Raw genomic sequence first — 22,153 nt, 5'->3', positions numbered from 1 at the left:
TCAAATTCATAAAATGCTCTTTGAACCCAAGGTCCATAAGTTTAGTACCTATCTTTTCTTCTATGCAGTTTATTATGTCAGGTCTTATGCTTAAGTCTTTGATCCATTTTGAATTAATTTTGGTACACATGGTGACAGATAGCAGTCCAGTTTCCTTTTTTTGCACATGGCTATCCAATTCTGCCAGCACCATTTATTGAAGAGGCTGTCTTTCCTCCATTGTATGTTTTGAGCTTCTTTGTCAAAAATTATCTATCCATATTTATGTGATTTTATTTCTGGGTTCCCAATTCTATTCCATTGGTCTATGTGTCTGTTTTTCTGCCAATACCATGCTGTTCTTATTATTGTAGCCCTGTAGTACAAGCCAAAGTCAGGGAGTGTGATATCTCCAGTATTGTTCTTTTCCTTAAGATTGCTTTGGCTATTCGGGGTCTTTTGTGGTTCCAGACAAATGTGATGATTTTTTGTTCTATTTCTTTAAAAAATGCCATTGGGATTTTGATGGGGAATGCATTAAATCTGTATATTGCTTTGGGTAATATGGCCATTTAAACTATGTTGATTCTTCCAATCCATGAGCACGGAATGTCTTTCCATTTCTTTGTGTCTTCTTCAATTTCTTTCAAAAATGGCTTATAGTTTTCAGCATATAGGTCCTTCACATCCTTGATTAAGTTTATTCCTAGGTATTTTATTCTTTTTGCTGCAATTGCAAAAGGAATTGTTTTTTCTATTTCTTTTTCTGAGATTTCATTGTTAGTATTGATTTTGTAGCCAGCAACTTTCCTGTATTCGTTGATTGTTTCTAACAGCTTTATGGTGGAGTCTTTAGGGTTTTCTATATATAGCATCATGTCATCTGCAAAGAGTAATAATTTAACTTCTTCATTCCCAATTTGGATGCCTTTTATTTCTTTCTCTTGCCTGATTGCTCTGGCAAGGACTTCCAAAACTATGTTGAAAAGCAGAGCTGATAGGGGACAGCCCTGTCGTGTTCCTGAACGTAGAGCAAAGGGCTTCAGTTTTTCACCATTAATTATGAGATTAGCTGAGGGCTTGTCGTATATGGCCTTTATTATGTTAAGGTATTTTCCTTCTATACCAATTTTATTAAGTGTTTTAATCATAAATGGATGTTGCATCTTGTCAAATGCTTTTTCTGCATCAATTGATATAATATATGATTTTTGTCCTTTATTTTGTTTATGTGATGTATCACATTGATGGATTTGCGAATGTTGAACCATCCTTGTTCCCCGGGGGGGATGAATCCCACTTGGTCGTGGTGAATAATCTTTTTAATGCATTGTAGTATTGAATTTGCTAGAATTTTGTTTAGGAGTTTTGCATCAGTATTCAAAGATATTGGTCTGTAGTTTTCTTTTTTTGGGTTATCCTTACCAGGTTTTGTATCAGAGTAATGTTGGACTCATAAAATGAGTTAGGGAGTACTGTCTCTTCTTCAATTTTTTGGAAGAGTTTGAGCAGGATTGGTATTAGATCCTGTTTGAAGGTTTGGTAGGATTCACTAGTGAAGCCAACTGATCCTGGACTTTTGCTTTTGGGAAGGTTTTGGATGACTGATTCAATTTCATTACTGGTGATCGGTCTGTTTAGATTTTCTAGTTCTTCATGGTTCAGCCTTGGAAGGCTATATGTTTCTAAGAACTTGTCCATTTCTTCTAGGTTATTGAATTTGGTGGCATATAGTCAGTCCTTCATAGTATTTTTGGATGATCCTTTGTATTTCTGTGGTGTCCATGATAACTTCCCCTTTTTCATTTATGATTTTGTTAATTAGTGTCTTCTCTCTTTTTATCTTAGTGAGTCTAGCCAAGGGTTTGTCAATTTTTTTAATTGATTTATTGGGGTGACAATTGTTAATGAAATTACATAATTTCAGGTGTACAATTCTGTATTACATCATCCATAAATCCCACTGTGTGTTCACCACCCAGAGTCAGTTCCCCTTCCATCACCATATATTTGATCCCCCTTACCCTCATCTCCCTCCCCCAACCCCCCTTCTTTTCAAAAAACCAGCTCTTTGTCACATAATTGTTTCTATTGTCTTTTTGTTCTCTATTTCATTTAGTTCTGCTCTGATTTTTATTTCCTTTCTTCTGCTGATTTAGGTTTCACTTGTTCTTCTTTTTCTAGTTCTTTAAGGTGTAACATGAGGTTATTTATTTGCAATTTTTCTTGTTTCTTCAAATATGCCTGTAATGATATAAATTTCCCTTTTAAAACTGCTTTTACTGCATCCCCAAAATTTTGGTAGGATATATTTTCATTGTCATATGTTTCTATGTATCTTTTGATCTGTCTTCTAATTTCTTCTTTGACCCAGTCGTCCTTTAAAAGTATGTTGTTATATCTCCATTTATTTGTATTTTTTCCTTCTTTCTTTTCGCAGTTGATATCCAATTTCAAACCCTTGTGATCAGAGAATATGCTTGATATGATTTCAATGTTCTTAAATTTGCTGAGGCTGATTTTGTGTCCCAGTATGTGGTCTGTCCTTGAGAATGTTCCATGTACACTCAAAAAGAATGCATAGTCTGATGTTTTAGGATGAAGTGCTCTATATGTCAATTATGTCCATTCATCTAATGTGTCATTTAGGGCTGCTAGTCTGCTATTTATTTTCTGTTTGGATGATCTATCCATAGCTGTCAATGATGTATTTAAGTCCCCTAGTATAATTGTGTTTTGGTCAATTTCTCCCTTTAGTTCTGTTAGTAGTTGCTATTATATTTTGGTGCTCCCTGATTGGGGACATAAATATTGATGACTGTTATGTTTTCATGTTGTATAGTCCCCTTTACCATTATGAAATGTCTATCTTTGTCTCTTGTTACCTTTTTCACCCTGAAGTGTGTTTCATCTGATATCATTACGGGTACACCTGATTTTCTCTCGGAACCATTTGCTTGGAGTGTCAGTTTTCACCCTTTCACTTTGAGTCTATGCTTGTCCTTGTAGCTGAGATGTGTCTCTTGTAGACAGCATATGGTTGGGTTTAGTTTCCTGATCCAATCTGCTACTCTGTGCCTTTTTATTGGTGATTTCAGTCCATTTACATTTAGGGTGATTATTGATACGTGAGGATTTCCTGTCATTCTATCTTTAGTTTTCTGGTATGGCCGTGTCTCCATTGTTTCTTTGCCTTTTTGTTGTTGTCTGTTATTTCTGTGAAGTGGTATTATATGATGTTTCCCTCTGTTTCTTCTTTTATTACAGTATATATTTTAGTTCTGGATTTTTTTTGAGTGGTTACCCTTGAGTTTATGTAAAAGAAAGTTTGATATTTAGAGTATTCCATTTTCTTCAGCACACTTACTTTCTCCATTCCCATATTCCGGTTCAGGCCTTTACTCTCCCCCTTTTTATGTTGTCACAAATTGTCCCTGTTGATGGTGGTCGAATAGCCTCTTTTATTATTTCTTGTAGTGCAGGTCGTGTATTAGAAAATTCCCTCAGCTTCTGTATGTCTGGAAAGGTCTTTATTCCTCCTTCATATCTAAAGGATATCTTTGCTGGATATATTATTCTTGGCTCATAATTTCTCTCTTTCTATAGTTTGAATATTTGGTTCCACTCCCTCCTAGCTTTAGAGTTTCTGCTGAAAAATCTGATGATAATCTAATGGGCTTTCCTTTGTTGGTTACCGTCTTCTTTTTCCTGGCTGCCTTGAGGATTCTTTCTTTGTCGTTGATTTTAGACAACTTCAAGGCAATGTGCCTTGGAGAAGGCCTGTTGGGATTGAGGTAATTAGGTGTTCTATTTGCTTCTTGGATTTGAGGATCCAGTTCTTTCCACAGGTTTGAGAAGTTCTCATCAACAATTTGTTTGAATATATTCTCTGTTCCCTTCTCTCTTTCTTCTCCTGCTGGTATGCCCATCATTCTTATATTGCTCTTTCTGATAGAGTCAGAAAGTTCTTGTAGTGTTCTTTCATTTCTTTTGAGTCTCAAGTCTCTTTCTTCTTCCATCTATGTAATTTCCAGGTTTCTGTCTTCAATGTCACTGATTCTTTCCTCCATCTGGTCAACTCTACTACCTAAGCTGGTTATTTCATTATTAATTTCTTCTATTGAGTTCTTAATCTGCAGAAATTCCATTTGGTTCTTTTTTAAAATTTCAATTTCTTTCCTAAAATACTCATGTTTTCTTTGATTGCGTTTATAAGTTCATTAAATTGCCTTTCTGTGTTTTCTTGCATCTCGTTGAGTTTTTTCAGAACTGCAATCTTGAATTCTGTCATTTAAGTCACATATTTCCATATCTTTAGTTCCTTTTCTGGAGACTTTTCACTTTCTTTCTGAGCTGTCTTGTTGCCTTGGTTATTCATGGCAATTACTGATTTATTATTTTTCTTCCTAGACATCTACAGGAGTGGCTTCCGCAACAGGTTGATAGGAACCTGTTCTTTTGTTTTCCAATACTTGTTGGTAGAATGTTTTATTTTCTCTCCGACTTCAGCCTTTTTTTTCCTCTTTCACATAGTAGTGCTTTTTTTTCTCTGCACTATTCTATCTTCTCACACAATGGGGGGATTCCCTGGGAAATGGGCTTCTCCTCTGTTAACAGTTCTCCTGGGTCATAGGGTGCCACGTCCCTGTGGGGATGCGGAGAGCTTTTGAAGTTCCAAAACTCTTTCTGCACCAGATTCAGAGCCGGTGTGTTTTAGCAGTTCTGATTACACCTGCAGGGATCCGCCCAGATAGGTGGGGCCAGGGGCGGGGTGAGTTGTGAGAGGTGGCCCAGAGCAATGGCGGCGACCACCACCACAGCCGGTCCTGCTTCCACAGCTCCCTCTCATTTGCCGGAACTAGTTGGGCTGCGAATCTGTGTCTGCGGTCCACAGTTCTCAGAACAGCAAATATTCTGTTCTTTTGATCTGACACTGCTACTATTCGACTTCTAGCACCGGGCAGGTGAGGGCGGGGCGAGCTGTGGGAAGGTAGGGAGGGTGCAGCTAGTCTCAGTGCCTAAGGCTTCTGTTCTCTGCTCGGCAATGAGTGCTTAAACCACCGTTTTCAGCCGTCTTCCCTCAGTTTTTTCTACGAGGTCTCTGCCGTGAGCGTTGGGTTCAGCCGTGTTATATGCTTCCCCCTCAGCCCTGTGGGCCATAAGCGGAGCTCTAGCAGTCCAAGTTCTTCCCTTTCCCACAGCTGCAGTAGTTCCGGGATGCAGCGAGCCCTGCGCCTGCTAGGCTCCGTCTCCGCACTTCTCCCTTCCCTCTTCCCCCGCTTGCATGATTCTCCCACCTTTAGGTGAATTCAGTTGTGGGCCTCTTCGTCTTGCCTGTCTGCTGTGTAGGGAGTCCTTTGTGGAGTTATTGTTCGATTAGTTGTAAATTCTAGGGGATCTTTACAGAGGCTCACCTCATGCCACCATTTTGATGACGTCTAACTACATTTATTAGTAGGATTAATTATTTAAGGAATTTAAGTCAAGTTGAATTAATCAAACAATAATGAAAGAAAAAATGAAGGTGATTGTACTTGCTTTAGTAGATTTTAAAATAAACTTTTAAAATAAAATCTTAGAATGAGATTTACAGGCTGAATTTAGCCTTTATGTTTGATTAATAATTGTGTGGGTAGAGAGCAACAAAAAATACTTAAACCTTTGAAGACATTGTTGGGTTACTTTGCACCCAGTGATGCTAAGTTTGGTGATCATTCCTTTATGGAAAAGCATTTACACATGAATTTTTAAACATAAGCCATACAACACCTAATTGCCTTGCCTTCTTAAAGACTTATGTATGATTTTTACAAAATAACTTTCTGGTTCTGACAATAGAAAAATCAACATTTTTTTCTTTCTTTTTAAAAATTTAGATGTATCCAATTAAAACAGGCAATTGATGAAAATAAAAATACTCTTCAAAAATTAAAAAAAGTAAGTATTACAATTAATCATATTACAAAAAATCTGTTTTTATAAATATTTTTATGAAGTGGGAATTCATTAGAGTGGGGAAGTTCCTGGGATTGCCTTAATAGTGAAGTCTGACTGCAGTCAGTGCTGACTTAACCGGTAGGCTTACTGAGTGTGAGCATCAGAGCAGAATATCCAGGGGTCCAAATAATTGATAAAAGTTTAGCTTTGATTAACTCACCCAGCATAGGACTCAGAAAATCCAAGAAGAAACTATTTTTATTTTTGCATTGTATACGTTTTACGTTTTACACTTTAGGATTATTTTAATTTGAATTCCATTGTGGGACAGAGTACATAATCTGGCCTGAGGATAAGTGGTAAAGAAGCTGCTTTTATCACATGTCAGCTCTAACATTGGTGACTCTGCAGAAATAGGAAGAACTAGAATTTACTCCTGGCAGTCCTTTCAGGATTTTTTCTTTTAATGTAACCTTGAGCTTCAGCTACATGCCAGGGCCAGAGAATCACAAGAGTTTCAAGTGGAAGTCATCTGTGAGTCATATCCTGTGTATGTCTCTCCTGCACTGCATCTGAGACAAGTGGTCACTGAGTGTCTCTTCTAAATTTCTCCAGTGACAGACAAATCTTTAATTTAGGAGACAGACTGACCCTACATTTGAAAACCTAATTACTCTTGTTTCACAGATGAGAATACTGAGGCTACCAAAGGTGGAGCAGCTTTCCCAGTGTCTCACTGATAAGAAGTGGTGGAACTTGGGGCTTGTCTTTTAGACTCCAAAGCCATTCTTCTGTCTGGAACCTCTCTTTTACCGACTACAGAGGGTCTGCAATACTTAGCAAAGGAATAAAACAAACAACAAGTTATAATTTCTTTTTTCATTTGGTTTGCATTCTAACATAATAATCTACATTTCTTTTAATTTTATTTCTCTAAGGTAGGCGAAGTCTCATACTGATCTTTACTTTGTCTTCTAGCACTTATTGGAGTTTTTCTGCATAAATATAATGTGAAATTCAAATAAATTTTTCAGTGAAATAAACTTATCTTCTCTCATAGGCCAATGAACCTATACCTGTTGGGAACTATCATCAGAAAAAGGAAGACGAGCACAGTCTCTTGGATAAACTTACCCACCAGCTGCAGGAACTTGCCATGTCTATAAGTAGAGAGAATATAACTGAGTATGCTTCTTTCCTTCCTTTTTTTCAGATGTCACCAGCAGTTTTAATGTTTGACTCAGGATAAAGATACATAACAGTGTAGATATAAACAGACATTGTTTATTGAGTATGGTAGCAAGTGTGAGATCCCATGAGAGATATATAGGGTAACAGCCCTGCTTGGTTGATGTTCAAATAGCTGTTTTGTATATTTTGACCACATTTTATAGCTGTTTCCAGTAGGAAGATTAAGTCCAATACCATTTACTTTGTCATTCTCAGTACTGGAAATCAATGGAAATTCTAGAGTCCTTACATCTTCATCCTTTAGCATTTTCCCAGAATACAGTGAAAAGTAAGAGAACAGCATTTGAAGACTGAATAGTAGGTGTTTTCTTTTTCTGTTTTCCACAAATTGGGTTTGTTTAAACCATCAGGTTTTCTTCTACTTTGCAAAGGCTATTATTGAAACAATGCATGTTTCCACTCCAGAAAACAATGCATGTTTCTGCCTCCAATTTTTAAAGAATGTTTATTATAGGAGGAAATATGCAAGTAGACAATCCAAATAGTCTTTTTACATATCAACACTGACACGAAAGGCCTCATCCTTTTTTCCTAACATTTGTTTATTTAGTTTTTCAGATCTCTGTTTCCTCAACTAGATTATAAATTACCTAAAGTCAAAATTATGACTTCCTTTCTTTACATCTTTCACAGGATCTCACACTTTCTACTTTATATCCTTGTAGGAACACCACATAGCACTTCAGCAGTATGTTTGGGGGCCACATTTTATGGCTAAATTACCAACAAAAATGCAAAATTGGGGCACTTGTTTATATTACGAGAGCTGGAAAAAAGGCAGCATGTCGCCTTGTTCAACCTCAGTTGGGAGTATGTGCATCAGGCAACTCAGATTTTTTGCTGCTTTGCACATGTCCATGAATGACCACAAAAATATTGCAAGTATTGATTTGGGATTACAGATAAATTTTAGCAAATAGTTGAATTTGCAAATACAGAATCCACAAATAATGAGGATCGACTGTATGTAGAATATGTGACAACAGTGGCACATCAATAGCTGAAAGGGCTGGCAGAGTACATAAAATAATATCATCTTAAAGTTCTTTAATTTGGGGGTAAATGTGATATTCAGGTCAGACTATAAGTTAGGGATGTATGTTGTAATACCTAGAATATTACTACCAAATAAAATATTTGGTAGCATAAATGATAAAATGGAATACTGAAAATGACTCCATTCTAAAGATAATCTTCTCTAAATAAGCTATACGACAGCAAAGACTTCTGTTTTGTTATATCCCAAGCACATAGTATCTGTCACACAGTAGGTGTCCCGTAAACATTTGATGGCTTTGCTGAATGTTAAACGAATAAAGCTTAGAGAGATTTAGTGACTTATCCAAGCCATATTATTTGAGCTCTTCTCTCCTCCCTCACCCCCCATTTTACCTAGTTCATATTTTCCAGAATATCTTTCTCTTCCTCTCTAATGCTGTTTACTTACTTCATACTGTTGTCATGTGTCACTTTTAATAGCTGCCTTTCCTTTAGCCCTCCCTCCAGTCTGTTCCCCACACAGTAGTCACCTTTCTAAAGTGCAGAGCAGATCCTGCCCTTCCCTTACTTCTTCTTAGGCACTGCCTTAGAGATGACACTCACATGGGCTGTACTCTGCTCACCTGTTTGCAGCTTCACCCCTTTCTCATTTCTCAAGCCTTGTCCTACCATCATGACCTCCTTGAGGTTCCCTAATCTTGAGCCTCCGTTCTCTACTCCCTCCCCCTCCTTGCTACTTCCTTTTACCTAATAACTCCAACTCACCTCTCAAGACCTAATTCTGACTTTTTCCTGATCCCCACTCATGCAGTCTAGGTTAGGTTTCCCCCTTGTGTTTCCTTAGTATCCTGTGTACTTGTATACCTCCACCGTTCTCTAGATTGATTCATTGTAAGCTTCTAAGGACAAGAACTGTGTCTGGTTTACCTTTGTATCCACTGTGTCTGACATGGACCATCATCATCATAGCTGACTTTTTTTAAAGCTTGCTATGAACAGGCACTGTTCCAAATACTCCCTGAATTGGTAACTGGTCTAATCCTCATGAGGAAAGTTCTATTATTATCTCTATTTTACCAATGAGAAACTGAGAGCTTAAAAGAAACCTACTGCCTATAAATCATAATTATTACCCAACAAGGAGGGAATAGAGCCAGAATTTAAACTCAGAGTCCATGCTTTAAGCACTATGTAGTAATGCTCAAGCAGCATGTGCTGAAATAGAAGAATCCAAATCTCTTGGCCTATAGTCCAGTGCCTGCTTTCTTCTGTCACATACCTGTCAGGTATATTACGTCTTCCACCACTCAGTCCTTTGAGTCACATATTCTTAGCTAGATGGTAGAAATCATTAGCAGTGCTTTCCTCTTGTCTCCTTTATCTGCCAGTTCCAAATACAAGTCAGTTCTTCTATATATAGAACTTATACTTGATCAGTTCTAATACATTATTTCAAGTGATCCTTGTCATAGAATTACTTTTTTGCAGAATTGGGGCACTTACTGAAAGAGAGGAAGATAATGATTCTGCTGAAGAAGATGAAGAAGAAGACGATGATGATGAAGAAAGTAAAGAAAGTCGTGGGGAAGAAGAAGAAACACAAGAGGAAGAGAAACAGGAAAATGAATCTCATCAACAGGCAACAAGTAAAGAATACACTGCTGTTGGAAATTTTACTGCTCAGCAGGCTGGGGATCTGACATTTAAGGTAGGTAGGAACAAGACTGGAACCTAACCTCAAGAGCAATTCACATACCTAACAGAATAAGGAAACTCTACTTGTGTACCTGGGTTAAGTACATTTTCCTGGAACTAAGTTTTTAAAGGCTCAATTTGTTTTAATAAAATGAGCAATAATAATGATTTACAGGCAGTAATCATGTGAAATTTTGTTATCAAAGTACTGGTAAAACAGTAAATGCTCGTACATTTTTGAAAATAGTTTTAATGTTGGTAATTCTTATTTGAGGGGTAAGTTTTAATGAAAAATTTTCATTTTGTTTTGCTTTAAGAAAGGGGAAATTCTCCTTATAATTGAAAAAAAACCTGATGGCTGGTGGATGGCTAAGAATGCCAAAGGAAACAAAGGTCTCGTTCCCAAAACCTACCTGAAGGTTAGTGTTTATTGTTTCATCTTTCCTTTTTCTCCTTCCAAACTTTTTCATTTTTAATAAAACATTAAGCTGTATTCTTGGATCAACTGACTAGTGAATGACTTGAGATATAGAATTTCATTTTAGAGGGACAGGACATGGGAAAAATATCATGTGTTAATAGTCTTGGGACCTATGAAGTGTTCTCATGCAGGCGATCCCTAGAATGTTAGCTCACAGTGAAGATGCTTTGTGGATTAATGCTGATCATAAAAATTAATAGGTATTTATTGTTTGTTGAAAAACAAAATCACAGTTAACTTTGTGTTAACTTCCACAAATATACAATCCTATACTAGGATGTGAACATACTATGTACATGCATATTTGTAGCCTATTTTTTTCAAATTTAATAATACAGCATGTCATTTTCTGTGCCAATATGCATAGATAATCTGTCTGGATCAGTACTGTTCGGTAGAAATCTAATGCAAACAACAAATGTAATTTAAAATTTTCTAGTAGCCACAGAGAAATGTCTTTTTTTGTGTGACACTACTTTTAATTCTGTGATTTTTCTCTGCCACCAAATCTGTGTTGTTTCTCCACATGCATTCTCTGAAACAAGCCAGGTGTCCAACAGTTCAATTCAATTCTGACACTAACTCCTGGAATTAGTGCAGACCCCACAAGTTAAGGGCTCAGTCCCACAAACCACCCTACTTCAGATGAAATCCCAAGGGCCTCCTGTACTTCTGGGTGATCAGCTATAAATTTGGGGTTCCAACACCCCTCCTCAGGTTTGATAATTTGGTAGGGGCACTCATAGAACTCAGGAAAACACCTTACTTGTGTTTATTATGAAGGATAAGACTCAGGAAGAGCCACATGGAAGAGGTGCACAGGGCCAGGCATTTGGGAGATGTAGGGAGTGAGACGGGTCTTCCATGCCTGCTCTGGGTACCATCCTTCCAGCACTTTCACCAACCTGGAAGCTTCCCAAACCCTGTCTTTTAGGGGTTTTTATGGAGATTTCAGTACTTAGGCATGATTAATTAAATCATTGGCCATTGGTGACTGAATTCAATCTCCAGCTCCTTTCCCCTCCCTGAAGGTGTGGGGAGGGGAGTGCTATGATAGTTCCAACCCTCTCATTACATGGTTGGTTCCTCTGGTAAAAAGTACCACCTCTGCCCATCACTTCATTAGCATAAACTCAGGGGTTGTTATAAATAACAAAAGACACTCCTGCCACTCAGGAAATCCTGTTTTAGGAACTCTTGCCAAGAACTGGGAATAAAGACCAATATATATTTTTCATTATACTACACATTTTTTAAAAAGTAAAAAGAAACAAGTGACATTTTAGTAATATATTTTATATTATTCAATATATCAAAAATATCATTTCAACATATAGTCAATGTTAAAAAATACTTTCTTTTTTTTTAATGCTAAGTCTTCAAATTCCAGTGTGTGTTTTACACATCTCGGTTGGGGCTAATCACATTCCAAGTGTCAGCAGCCACTGTGGTGATTGGTGCTGTGCTGCACAGTCCCCCTCTAGCTCATCTTTTTCAATGGTAGCGTAGTGTTCCAATTGCATAGACATAAACATTTAGGCTGTTCCCAACATATAATAGCTATCAATTATGAGCAAAAGAGCTTCCATTATGATTGGTTTCTACTATGAGTTACAAAAGATCACAACAATAGTGACTTAAAAAGGTAGAAGCATATTTCTCTCTAACATGGCAGAAGTATGGAGGTAGCAGTCAAAGGGTGGTGAGGCCCCATCCAATATTTCACTTTATTAGATTTGTGACAGCTCTTCCAGGGGTTATCTCTGTAGTTTAAGTTGGCTGCTACATCTTTTAATGATTCCAAAGAGCAAAAGAGGAGGAAAAGGAAACAAGAGGTCAAAGGCCTTACTTAGCTGCCGTCTTTTTAAGACAAGTTGCTGGAAATTACACAAAAAACTTCCAATTATATCTCCTTAATCAGAATTTAGTTCTTGGCAACACCTAACTGTACGGAAGGCTTGGAAACTAGTCTTTTTGTCTGTTCCTTGCTAAAGGAGGGACTGTTAGGAAAGAAGAGGTAGAGATTCAGTAGTAGACAACCTGCCACCTATATTGTGATCAGTCTGTACAGACATCTTTGTAGACTTATCCCATTGTTCCCCTGAGATTGATTCCCAGATGCTCAGTGCTGGTTCAGAAGGTTTGTTTTACACCTTTAAATTGTGATTTAATTTGCCATTTTGCCTTTCAGAAAAATTAGGCCTGTTTGTACAACAAACCCCCAGCAGCTGAGAGTATGTGTTTCCCACACATTTCCAATGATGGCTGTCATCACATTCTGCCAAAGTGATACGCAAAAAAAGGCTCTTTGTTGTTTTTATTTGTCATGATAATAGAGTCGAGCATCATTTCGTATACTTTATGACCATTTCTATTACTTCTTTGTAAATTGCCTTTTCACTTCTTTTGACCATTTTTCTAAGTGATTATTTATTTATTTTATTTTCTACCTATTTATTTATTTTTAAGATCTTTATTAAAATATAGCAAACATAAAATATTATATTAGTTTCAGGTGTACACAATAGTTATTCAACATTTATAAACCTAAAGAAGTGATCACCTTAAGTCCAGCAACCATCTGATACTATATAACACTATCACAATATTATTGATTATATTCCCCATACTGTACATTATATCCCCGTGACTTATTCGTCTTTTTTTAATAATTTAGTTGTAGTGTTTTTTTAATTTATTTTTTATTAGTTTCAGGTGTACAAAGCAATGTAATAGTTAGACATTTAAACCCCTCATAAACCCATCTCTCAAGCTACTTAGAGGTGTTATAACGTCTATAGCTGTTACAATACCATTGACTATCTTCCCTATGCTATACTCCACATCCCATGACTACTTCCTTTTTCACCCTGCCCCCAAATCCCATTCCCATCTATCACCCTGATAGATCTAGTGCCTGTCTGGCACCATACCTAGTTATTACAATATTGTTGACTATATTCCTTATGCTATAACCTACATCCCCATGACTATTGTATAACATCCAATTTGTTCTTCTTAATCCCTTCCCCTTTCACCCATCCTTAAAGAAGTCCCTCTAAGAGTCCTTGTAATATGGGTTTGGTGGTGATGAACTCCTTTAGCTTTTTCTTGTCTGGGAAGCTCCTTATCTGCCCTTCTATTCTAAATGACAGCCTTGCTGGATAGAGCATTCAAGATTGTATGTCATTGCTTTTCATCACTTGGAATATTTCCTGTTAATCCCTTCTTGCTTGCAAAGTTTCTGTTGAGAAGAAATTAGCTGACAGTCTTATGGGGGCTCCCTTATAGGTAACTAACTGCTTTCCTCTTGCTGCTTTTAAGATTCTCTCTTTGTATTTAACCTTTAGCATTTTAATTATGATGTGTCTTGGTGTTGGCCTCTTTGGTTTTATCTTGTTTGGGACTCTCTGCTTCCTGTTCTTGTATGTCTATTTCCTTCACCAGGTTAGAGAAGTTTTCTGTCATTATTTCTTCAATCAGGTTTTCAATTCCTTGCTCTCTCTCTTCTCCTTCTGGTACCCCTATAATGTGAATGTTGGTACGCTTGTGGTTGTCCTGGAGGCCCCTTAAGCTCTCCTCAATTTTTTTGGATTTTTTTTCTCTTTTTGCTGTTCTGGTTGGGTGATTTCTGCTACCTTATCCTCTCCATTGCTGGTTCGAGCGTCTGCTTCATCTAATCTACTATTGATTCCCTATAATATAGTCTTCATTTCTATTTTTGTAGTCTTTATTGCTGACTGGTTCTTTTTTATGGTTTTCATCCCTCTGTTGAAGTTCTCCCTGAGATCATTGAGCATTCTTATTGCCAGTGTTTGGAACTCTGCGTCTGATAGATTGCTTATCTCCGTTTCTCTTAGTTCTTTTTCTGGAGCTTTGTTCTGTTCTTTTATTTGGGACATGTTTCTTTGTCTCCCTGTTTTGGCTGCCTCCCTGTGTTTGTTTCTGTGTATTATGTAGGGCTTCTATGTCTTCCAGTCTTAGTAGAGTGGCCTTATGTAGTAGGTGTGCTATGGGGTTCAGTGGCACAGTCTTTCTGGTCACCTGAGCCATGCATTCCAGGTATGTCCCTTGTGTGGGAGCCTTGGCTGATAATTGCACATCAGCATAAGGGACTGACTCTTGGGCTCATTGGTTGTGAGGACTGGCCTTGACTACAGTGGAAGAGTTATTGTGCAGGGGCTAACCCTACGGAGCAGGATCTGCCTCAGCAGGACTCTGGTGCATGTCCAATCTGCCTCTTGGGTGTGTCATACTTGGAGGCAGCGGGGTGATGCTCCAGGTCATTTTGAAGCTGATCACTGGGGGCCACCAGACATAGGACCACCTTGGAGAGGATCCGTTGTATGTCTACTTCAGCCACAGACTGTGCCCCACTTGGCGTCACCCAGTGGGAACCAGAAACAAATCTGCAGATGTCTGCTGCTTGTGTTGTGCTTGGAAGCGCCTTGAGAGGCCAAGCCGTGAACGAAGGCCACCTGCTGCTACTGCCAGCTTAGGGCTGCTCAGCCAGAGGTACAGGGCATGCTCAAGCCAGATGCTGCTTGACCCTAGGAAAGTCTGCAGCTTGAGCCAAAGCAAGCGGTCTGCACGAGAAAGTCACTGAAAGTCGCCTGGGTGTGCCCGAAAGTTGGGCGGGCCAGGTCTCAAATCTACAGCAGAGACTCAGAAATGGTGGCCGCCTGTGTTTGCACATTGGGAAGGGAGAGCGCTCAACAATGAAACAATGGCTTCCGCCAGTTCCTCCATCCAGGAAAAAGCCGCCTCTCCAGCCCCCGTCCCAAGCCAGACAACACAATTCCCCATCATTTGTTCCTGCCGCCTTTCCAGCTGCTGCTCCAGCACTGGAGCTCACAGTGAGTGATTCCTTGATTCCGAGGGTAAGTCTGTGCACAGTCCCTTTAAGAGAAGCGCCTGTAAGTGCAGTCACACTCAGTCTTACTCAGTCACGATGTCTGCTGGTTTTTACAACCAAAATTTATGGGGATTTCTCTCCCTGGCACTGGAACTCTGGGCTGGGTTGTGGCTGGGATCTCTTGCTTCTCTAAAGGGTAAAGGGGACCCCCACAGCCGAAATAGCCCTCCCTATTTTTAAAAGTTACATGCGGGTATGGAACCAGTTGGTTCCGTGTCTCTGACCTTCCTACTAGCCGGGAGGTGGCTTCTTCTGCACATCCTTAGTTGAAAGGCTTCAGTTCAGGTTGATTTTAGGTGATTCTCAATGATGGTTTTTTGTAGATTAGTTGTAATTTTGATGTGGTAGTGAGAGAAGGTAAGCACAGCATTTACCTACTGCGACATCTTGGTTGTCTCTTCACTTATTTGTCTTATACCTAGAAATTTGAAGCTCTTATTCCCTTTCACCTTTTGCCCCCTATTTAAAAATTTTAATTACAGTTGACATTCAATATTATTTTATATTAATTTCAGTTGTACAGCATAGTGCTTAGATATTTATATAATTTAAGAAATGATCCCCCTGACTAGTCTAGTATCCACCTGGCACTATACGTAGTTATTACCATGTTATTGACTATATTCCCTATGCTTTACTTTATATCCCACTATTTTGTAACTACCAATTTGTACTTCTTAATCCCGTCACCTTTTTTCACCCTGTCCCCCAACCCCCCTCTCATCTACCATCCCAATAAATCTAGTACCCACATAACACCATACATAGTTATTACAATATTATTGACTATATTGCTTATGCTATACCCTACATCCCCATGACCACTTTGTAACAACCATTTTGTACTTCTTAATCCCTTCCCTCCCCACCCATTTCCAACCCCCTCCTGTCTGGCAACCGTCAAAAATATTCTCTGTATCTATGAGTTTGTTTCTGTTTTGTTTGTTTGTTTATTTTGTTCTTTAGATTCCACATGTAAGTGAAATCACATTGCATCTGCCTTTCACTGTCTGACATATTTCATTCAGCACAATACTCTTCAGGTCCATCCATGTTACCGCAGATGGTAAGAACCCATTGCCTTCCATGTATATATGTACCACCTCTTATTTATCCATGAATCCTTTGACAGGCACATAGGCTGCCTCCACATCTTGGTCATTGTTAACAATGCTGTAATGAACATATGGATGCATACGTCCCCTCGAAGTAGCTTTTTGGATTTCTTTGGATAATTACCCAGTGGGATTACTGGGTCCTTTTTTGTCACTTGTTATATAGCCTTGGATTTAAAGTCTATTTTGTCTGGTATAAGTATTGCTACCACAGTTTTTTGTTTGTTTTCATTTTCATGAAATACCTTTTCCCCATCCCTTTATTTTCAGTCTGTGTCTTTTGATCTGAAGTGAGTCACTTGTAGGCAGCATATGTATGAGGTATGACAATTAACTTTGCGAACTTGCCACTGTGCGCTCACATTGGTAGTATTGTAAAAACAGCTCAGTTAGGTTTCATAACGTTGCTATATCAGTGTCTCACAGGTGAGTTTATGTCAACATGTGGTGGTATCTTGCTGAGTGATGTTCATTATTGTTGTGTGTTTGTGTGTGCTGTCTTGAGAATATCTGAGCTTGAATTAGAGCAACAAACAAACATTAAATTTCTTGTTAAACTTGACAAGAGTGGAAGTGAAATCAGAAACATGTTAGTCCCAGTTTATGGGGATAATGCCATGAAGAAAACAGCAGTGTACAAATGGATTAAATGTTTTTCTGAGGGGAGAGAACACGTCACTAATGAAGAGAGGTCAGGGCGGCCAGCAATGAACAGAACTGATGAAAACATTGCAAAAATTCATGGAATTGTGCGTCAAAATTGTCGGCTGACTGTGACAGCATAGCAGACCAAGTAAACATCTATAGAGAAAGAGGAAAATCTTAACTGAAAATGTTGTCATGAGAAAGGTGTGTGCAAAACTGGTCCTGAAGGAGCTCTTGCATAACGACAATGTACCAACTTACACAGCATTGTCTGTGAGGGAGTTTTTTAGCCAGTAAACAAATAACCTTATTGGAACACCCCTTTCTTTCTTTTTTTTTTTTTAATTAATTTTATTGGGGTGACAATTGTTAGTAAATTTACATAGATTTCAGGTGTACAATTCTGTATTACATCGTCTATAAATCCCATTGCGTGTTCACCACCCAGAGTCAGTTCTCCTTCCATCACCATATATTTGATCCCCTTTACCCACATCACCCACCCCCCACCCCCTTACCCTCTGGTAACCACTAAATTATTGTCTGTGTCTATGAGTTTTTGTTTCTCATTTGTTTGTCTTGTTCTTTTTGGTCTATATACCACATATCAGTAAAATCATAGGGTTCTCTTCTTTTTCTGTCTGACTTGTTTCACTTAGCATTATTCTCTCGAGATCCATCCATGTTGTCACAAATGTTCCTATATCATCTTTCCTTAATGCCGAATAGTATTCCATTGTGTATATGTACCACAACTTCTTTATCCATTCATCTATCGAAGGACATTTTGGTTGTTTCCATGTCTTGGCCACCGTAAACAAAGCTGCAATGAACATTGGAGTACACGTGTCTCTATAGAGAAATGCTTTTATATTTTTTGGGTAGATACCCAGGAGAGCGATTGCTGGGTCATATGGTAATTCTATTCGTAATTTCTTGAGGAACCTCCACACTGCCTTCCATAGCGGCTGCACCAGTCTGCATTCCCACCAACAGTGTATGAGAGTTCCTTTTTCTCCACAGCCTCTCCAACACTTGTTACTATTTGTTTTGTTGATGAAAGCCATTCTGACTGGGGTGAGGTGATATCTCATTGTGGTTTTCATTTGCATTTCTCTGATGATTAGCGATGTTGAGCATTTTTTCATATGTCTATTTGCCATTTGTATATCCTCTTTGGAGAAATGTCTCTTCAGGTCCTCTGTCCATTTTTCAATTGGGTTGTTTGTCTTTTTGTTGTTGAGTTTCATGACTTCCTTGTATATTTTGGATATTAGCCCCTTATCAGAGGAACTGTTTGCGAAAATCTTCTCCCATTCAGTTGGTTGCCTCATTATTTTGTCAATAGTTTCTTTTGCTGTGCAGAAGCTTTTCAGTTTCATATAATCCCATTTGTTTATTTTAGTTTTTACTTGCATTGCCTTTGGAGTCAAATTCATAAAATGCTCTTTGAACCCAAGGTCCATAAGTTTAGTACCTATGTTTTCTTCAATGCAGTTTATTGTGTCAGGTCTTATGCTTAAGTCTTTGATCCATTTTGAATTAATTTTGGTACATGGTGACAGATAGCAGTCCAGTTTCATTCTTTTGCACGTAGCTATCCAATTCTGCCAGCACCATTTATTGAAGAGGCTGTCTTTCGTCCATTGTATGTTTTTAGCTTCTTTGTCAAAAATTATCTGTCCATATTTATGTGGTTTTATTTCTGGGTTCTCAATTCTATTCCATTGGTCTATGTGTCTGTTTTTCTGCCAATACCAAGCTGTTTTGATTATTGTAGCCCTGTAGTACAAGGAAAAATCAGGGAGTGTGATACTTCCAGTATTGTTCTTTTTTTTAAATATTGCTTTGGCAATTCGGGGTCTTTTGTGGTTCCAAACAAATCTGATGATTTTTTGTTCTATTTCTTTAAAAAATGCCATTGGGATTTTGATGGGGATTGCATTAAATCTGTATATGGCTTTGGGTAATATGGCCATTTTAACTATGTTGATTCTTCCAATCCATGAGCACGGAATGTCTTTCCATTTCTTTGTGTCTTCTTCAATTTCTTTCAAAAATGTCTTATAGTTTTCAGCATATAAATCCTTCACACCCTTGGTTAAGTTTATTCCTAGGTATTTTATTCTTTTTGCTGCAATTGCAAAAGGAATTGTTTTTTCTATCTCTTTTTCTGAGATTTCATTGTTGGTATATAGGAAAGCAATGGACTTTTGTACGTTGATTTTGTAGCCAGCAACTTTACTATATTCATTGATTGTTTCTAATAGCTTTTTGGTGGAGTCTTTAGGGTTTTCTATGTATAGCATCATGTCATCTGCAAAGAGTGACATTTTAACTTCTTCATTCCCAATTTGGATGCCTTTTATTTCTTTCTCTTGCCTGATAGCTCTGGCGAGGACTTCCAACACTATGTTGAAAAGCAGAGGTGATAGGGGACAACCTTGTCGTGTTCCTGAACGTAGAGCAAAGGGCTTCAGCTTTTCACCATTAACTATGAGGTTAGCTGAGGGCTTGTCATATATGGCCTTTATTATGTTGAGGTATTTTCCTTCTATACCAATTTTAGTAAGTGTTTTAATCATAAATGGATGTTGTATCTTATCAAATGCTTTTTCTGCATCAATTGATAGAATCATATGATTTTTGTCCTTTATTTTGTTTATGTGATGTATCACATTGATGGATTTGCGAATGTTGAACCATCCTTGTGCCCCGGGGATGAACCCCACTTGGTCGTGATGAATAATCTTTTTAATGCATTGTTGTGTTCGATTTGCTAGAATTTTGTTTAGGATTTTAGCATCTGTATTTATCAGAGATATAGGTCTGTAGTTTTCTTTTTTTGTGTTGTCCTTACCAGGTTTTGGTATCAGGGTAATGTTGGCCTCATAAAATGAGTTAGGGAGTACTGACTCTTCTTCAATTTTTTGGAAGAGTTTGAGCAGGATTGGTATTAGATCCTCTTTGAAGGTTTGGTAGAATTCACTGGTGAAGCCATCTGGTCCAGGACTTTTGATTTTGGGAAGGTTTTTGATGACTGATTCAATTTCGTTACTGGTGATCGGCCTGTTAAGATTTTCCAGTTCTTCATGATTCAGCCTTGGAAGGCTATATGTTTCTAAGAACTTGTCCATTTCTTCTAAGTTATTAAATTTGGTGGCATATAGTCCTTCATAGTATTCTTGGATAATCCTTTGTATTTCTGTGGTGTCCGTGATAACTTCCCCTTTTTCATTTCTGATTTTGTTAATTAGTGTCTTCTCTCTTTTTATCTTAGTGAGTCTAACCAAGGGTTTGTCGATTTTGTTAATCTTTTCAAAGAACCAGCTTTTTGTCACATTAATTTTTTCTATTGTCTTTTTGTTCTCTATTTCATTTAGTTCTGCTCTGATTTTATTATTTCCTTTCTTCTGCTGACCTTGGGTTTCGCTTGTTCTTCTTTTTCTAGTTTTTTAAGGTGTAACATGATGTTATTTATTTGGGATTTTTCTTGTTTCTTGAGATAGGCCTGTAATGATATAAATTTCCCTCTTAAAACTGCTTTCGCGGCATCCCAAAAATTTTGGTAGGATGTATTTTCATTGTCATTTGTTTCTATGTATCTTTTGAGCTCTCCTCTAATTTCTTCTTTGACCCAGTCGTTCTTTAAAAGTATGTTGTTTAATCTCCATGTATTTGTGTTTTTTCCTGCTTTCTTTTTGCAGTTGATATCCAATTTCAAAGCTTTGTGATCAGAGAATATGCTTGGTATGATTTCAATCTTCTTAAATTTGCTGAGGCTGATTTTGTGTCCCAATATATGGTCTATCCTTGAGAATGTTCCATGTACACTAGAAAAGAATGTATAGTGTGATGTTTTAGGATGAAGTGCTCTATATATGTCAATTATGTCCAATTCATCTAATGTGTCATTTAGGGCTGCGATTTCGTTATTTATCTTCTGTTTGGATGATCTATCCATAGCTGTCAATGATGTATTTAAGTCCCCTAGTATAATTGTGTTTTGGTCAATTTCTCCCTTTAGTTCTGTTAGTAGTTGCTTGGTATATTTCGGTGCTCCCTGATTGGGGGCATAAATATTGATGACTGTTATGTCTTCCTTGTTGTATAGTCCCCTTTACCATTATGAAATGTCCATCTTTGTCTCTTATTATCTTTTTCACCCTGAAGTCTGTTTCATCGGAAATCATTATGGCTACACCTGATTTTTTCTGGGTACCATTTGCTTGGAGTGTCAATTTCCACCCTTTCACTTTGAGTCTATGCTTGTCCTTGTAGCTGAGATGTGTCTCTTGTAGGCAGCATATGGTTGGGTTTAGTTTTTTGATCCAATCTGCTACTCTGTGTCTCTTTATTGGTGAGTTCAGTCCATTTACATTTAGGGTGATTATTGATATGTGAGGATTTCCTGTCATTCTGTCTTTAGTTTTCTGGTAAGGCTGTGTCTCCATTGTTTCTTTGCCTTTTTGTTGTTGTGTGTTATTTCTGTGTGGTAGTATTCTATGATGTTTCCCTCTGTTTCTTCTTTTATTACAGTATATATTTCAGATTTGGATGTTTTTTGAGTGGTTACTCTTGAGTTTATGTAAAAGAAAGTTTGATATTTAGAGTATTCCAGTTTCTTCAGTACGCTTACTTTCTCTATTCCCATATTCCAGTTCAGGCCTTTACGCTCCCCCTTTTTATGTTTCGGTTGCCACAAGTTGTCCCTGTTGATGGTGGTCTAATAGCCTCCTTTAGTATTTCTTGTAGTGCAGGTCGTGTATTAGAAAATTCCCTCAGCTTCTGGATGTCTGGAAAGGTCTTTATTCCTCCTTCATATCTAAAGGAGATCTTTGCTGGATATATTATTCTTGGCTCATGATTTCTCTCTTTCAATAGTTTGAATATTTGGTTCCATTCTCTCCTAGCTTGTAGAGCTTCTGCTGAAAAATCTGATGATAATCTAATGGGCTTTCCTTTGTGAGTTACCTTTTTCTTTTCCCTGGCTGCCTTGAGGATTCTTTCTTTGTCATTGATTTTAGACAGCTTCAATACAATGTGCCTTGGAGAAGGCCTGTTGGGATTGAGGTAATTAGGTGTTCTATTTGCTTCTTGGATTCGAGGATCCAGTTCTGTCCACAAGTTTGGGAA

The 22,153-nt window shown here is 37.9% G+C and overlaps 1 protein-coding gene across 13 annotated transcripts in view; it reads left to right on the top strand.

Moving 5' to 3' along the window:
- NPHP1 (nephrocystin 1) overlaps window positions 1–22,153 on the top strand; it is a gene marked incomplete at its 5' end in the record, with an annotated part of 94,194 nt that overhangs the window by 5,910 nt on the left and 66,131 nt on the right. For 10 of the 13 annotated variants that reach the window (XM_081078939.1, XM_081078937.1, XM_081078936.1 and 7 more), the window contains 4 exons: window positions 5,856–5,916; window positions 6,977–7,101; window positions 9,655–9,874; window positions 10,179–10,280. In XM_081078939.1, the coding sequence (XP_080935065.1) occupies window positions 7,073–7,101; window positions 9,655–9,874; window positions 10,179–10,280 (351 nt within the window). The remainder of the gene's footprint in view (window positions 1–5,855; window positions 5,917–6,976; window positions 7,102–9,654; window positions 9,875–10,178; window positions 10,281–22,153) is intronic. The other 3 variants (XM_081078946.1, XM_081078947.1, XM_081078945.1) reach the window with 1 other exon arrangement.

Source organism: Rhinolophus hipposideros, assembly GCF_964194185.1.
Source record: "Rhinolophus hipposideros genome assembly, chromosome: 17".
In the NCBI taxonomy this organism is placed as follows: domain Eukaryota; kingdom Metazoa; phylum Chordata; class Mammalia; order Chiroptera; family Rhinolophidae; genus Rhinolophus; species Rhinolophus hipposideros.
This window is presented reverse-complemented; position numbering and strand designations above follow the sequence as displayed.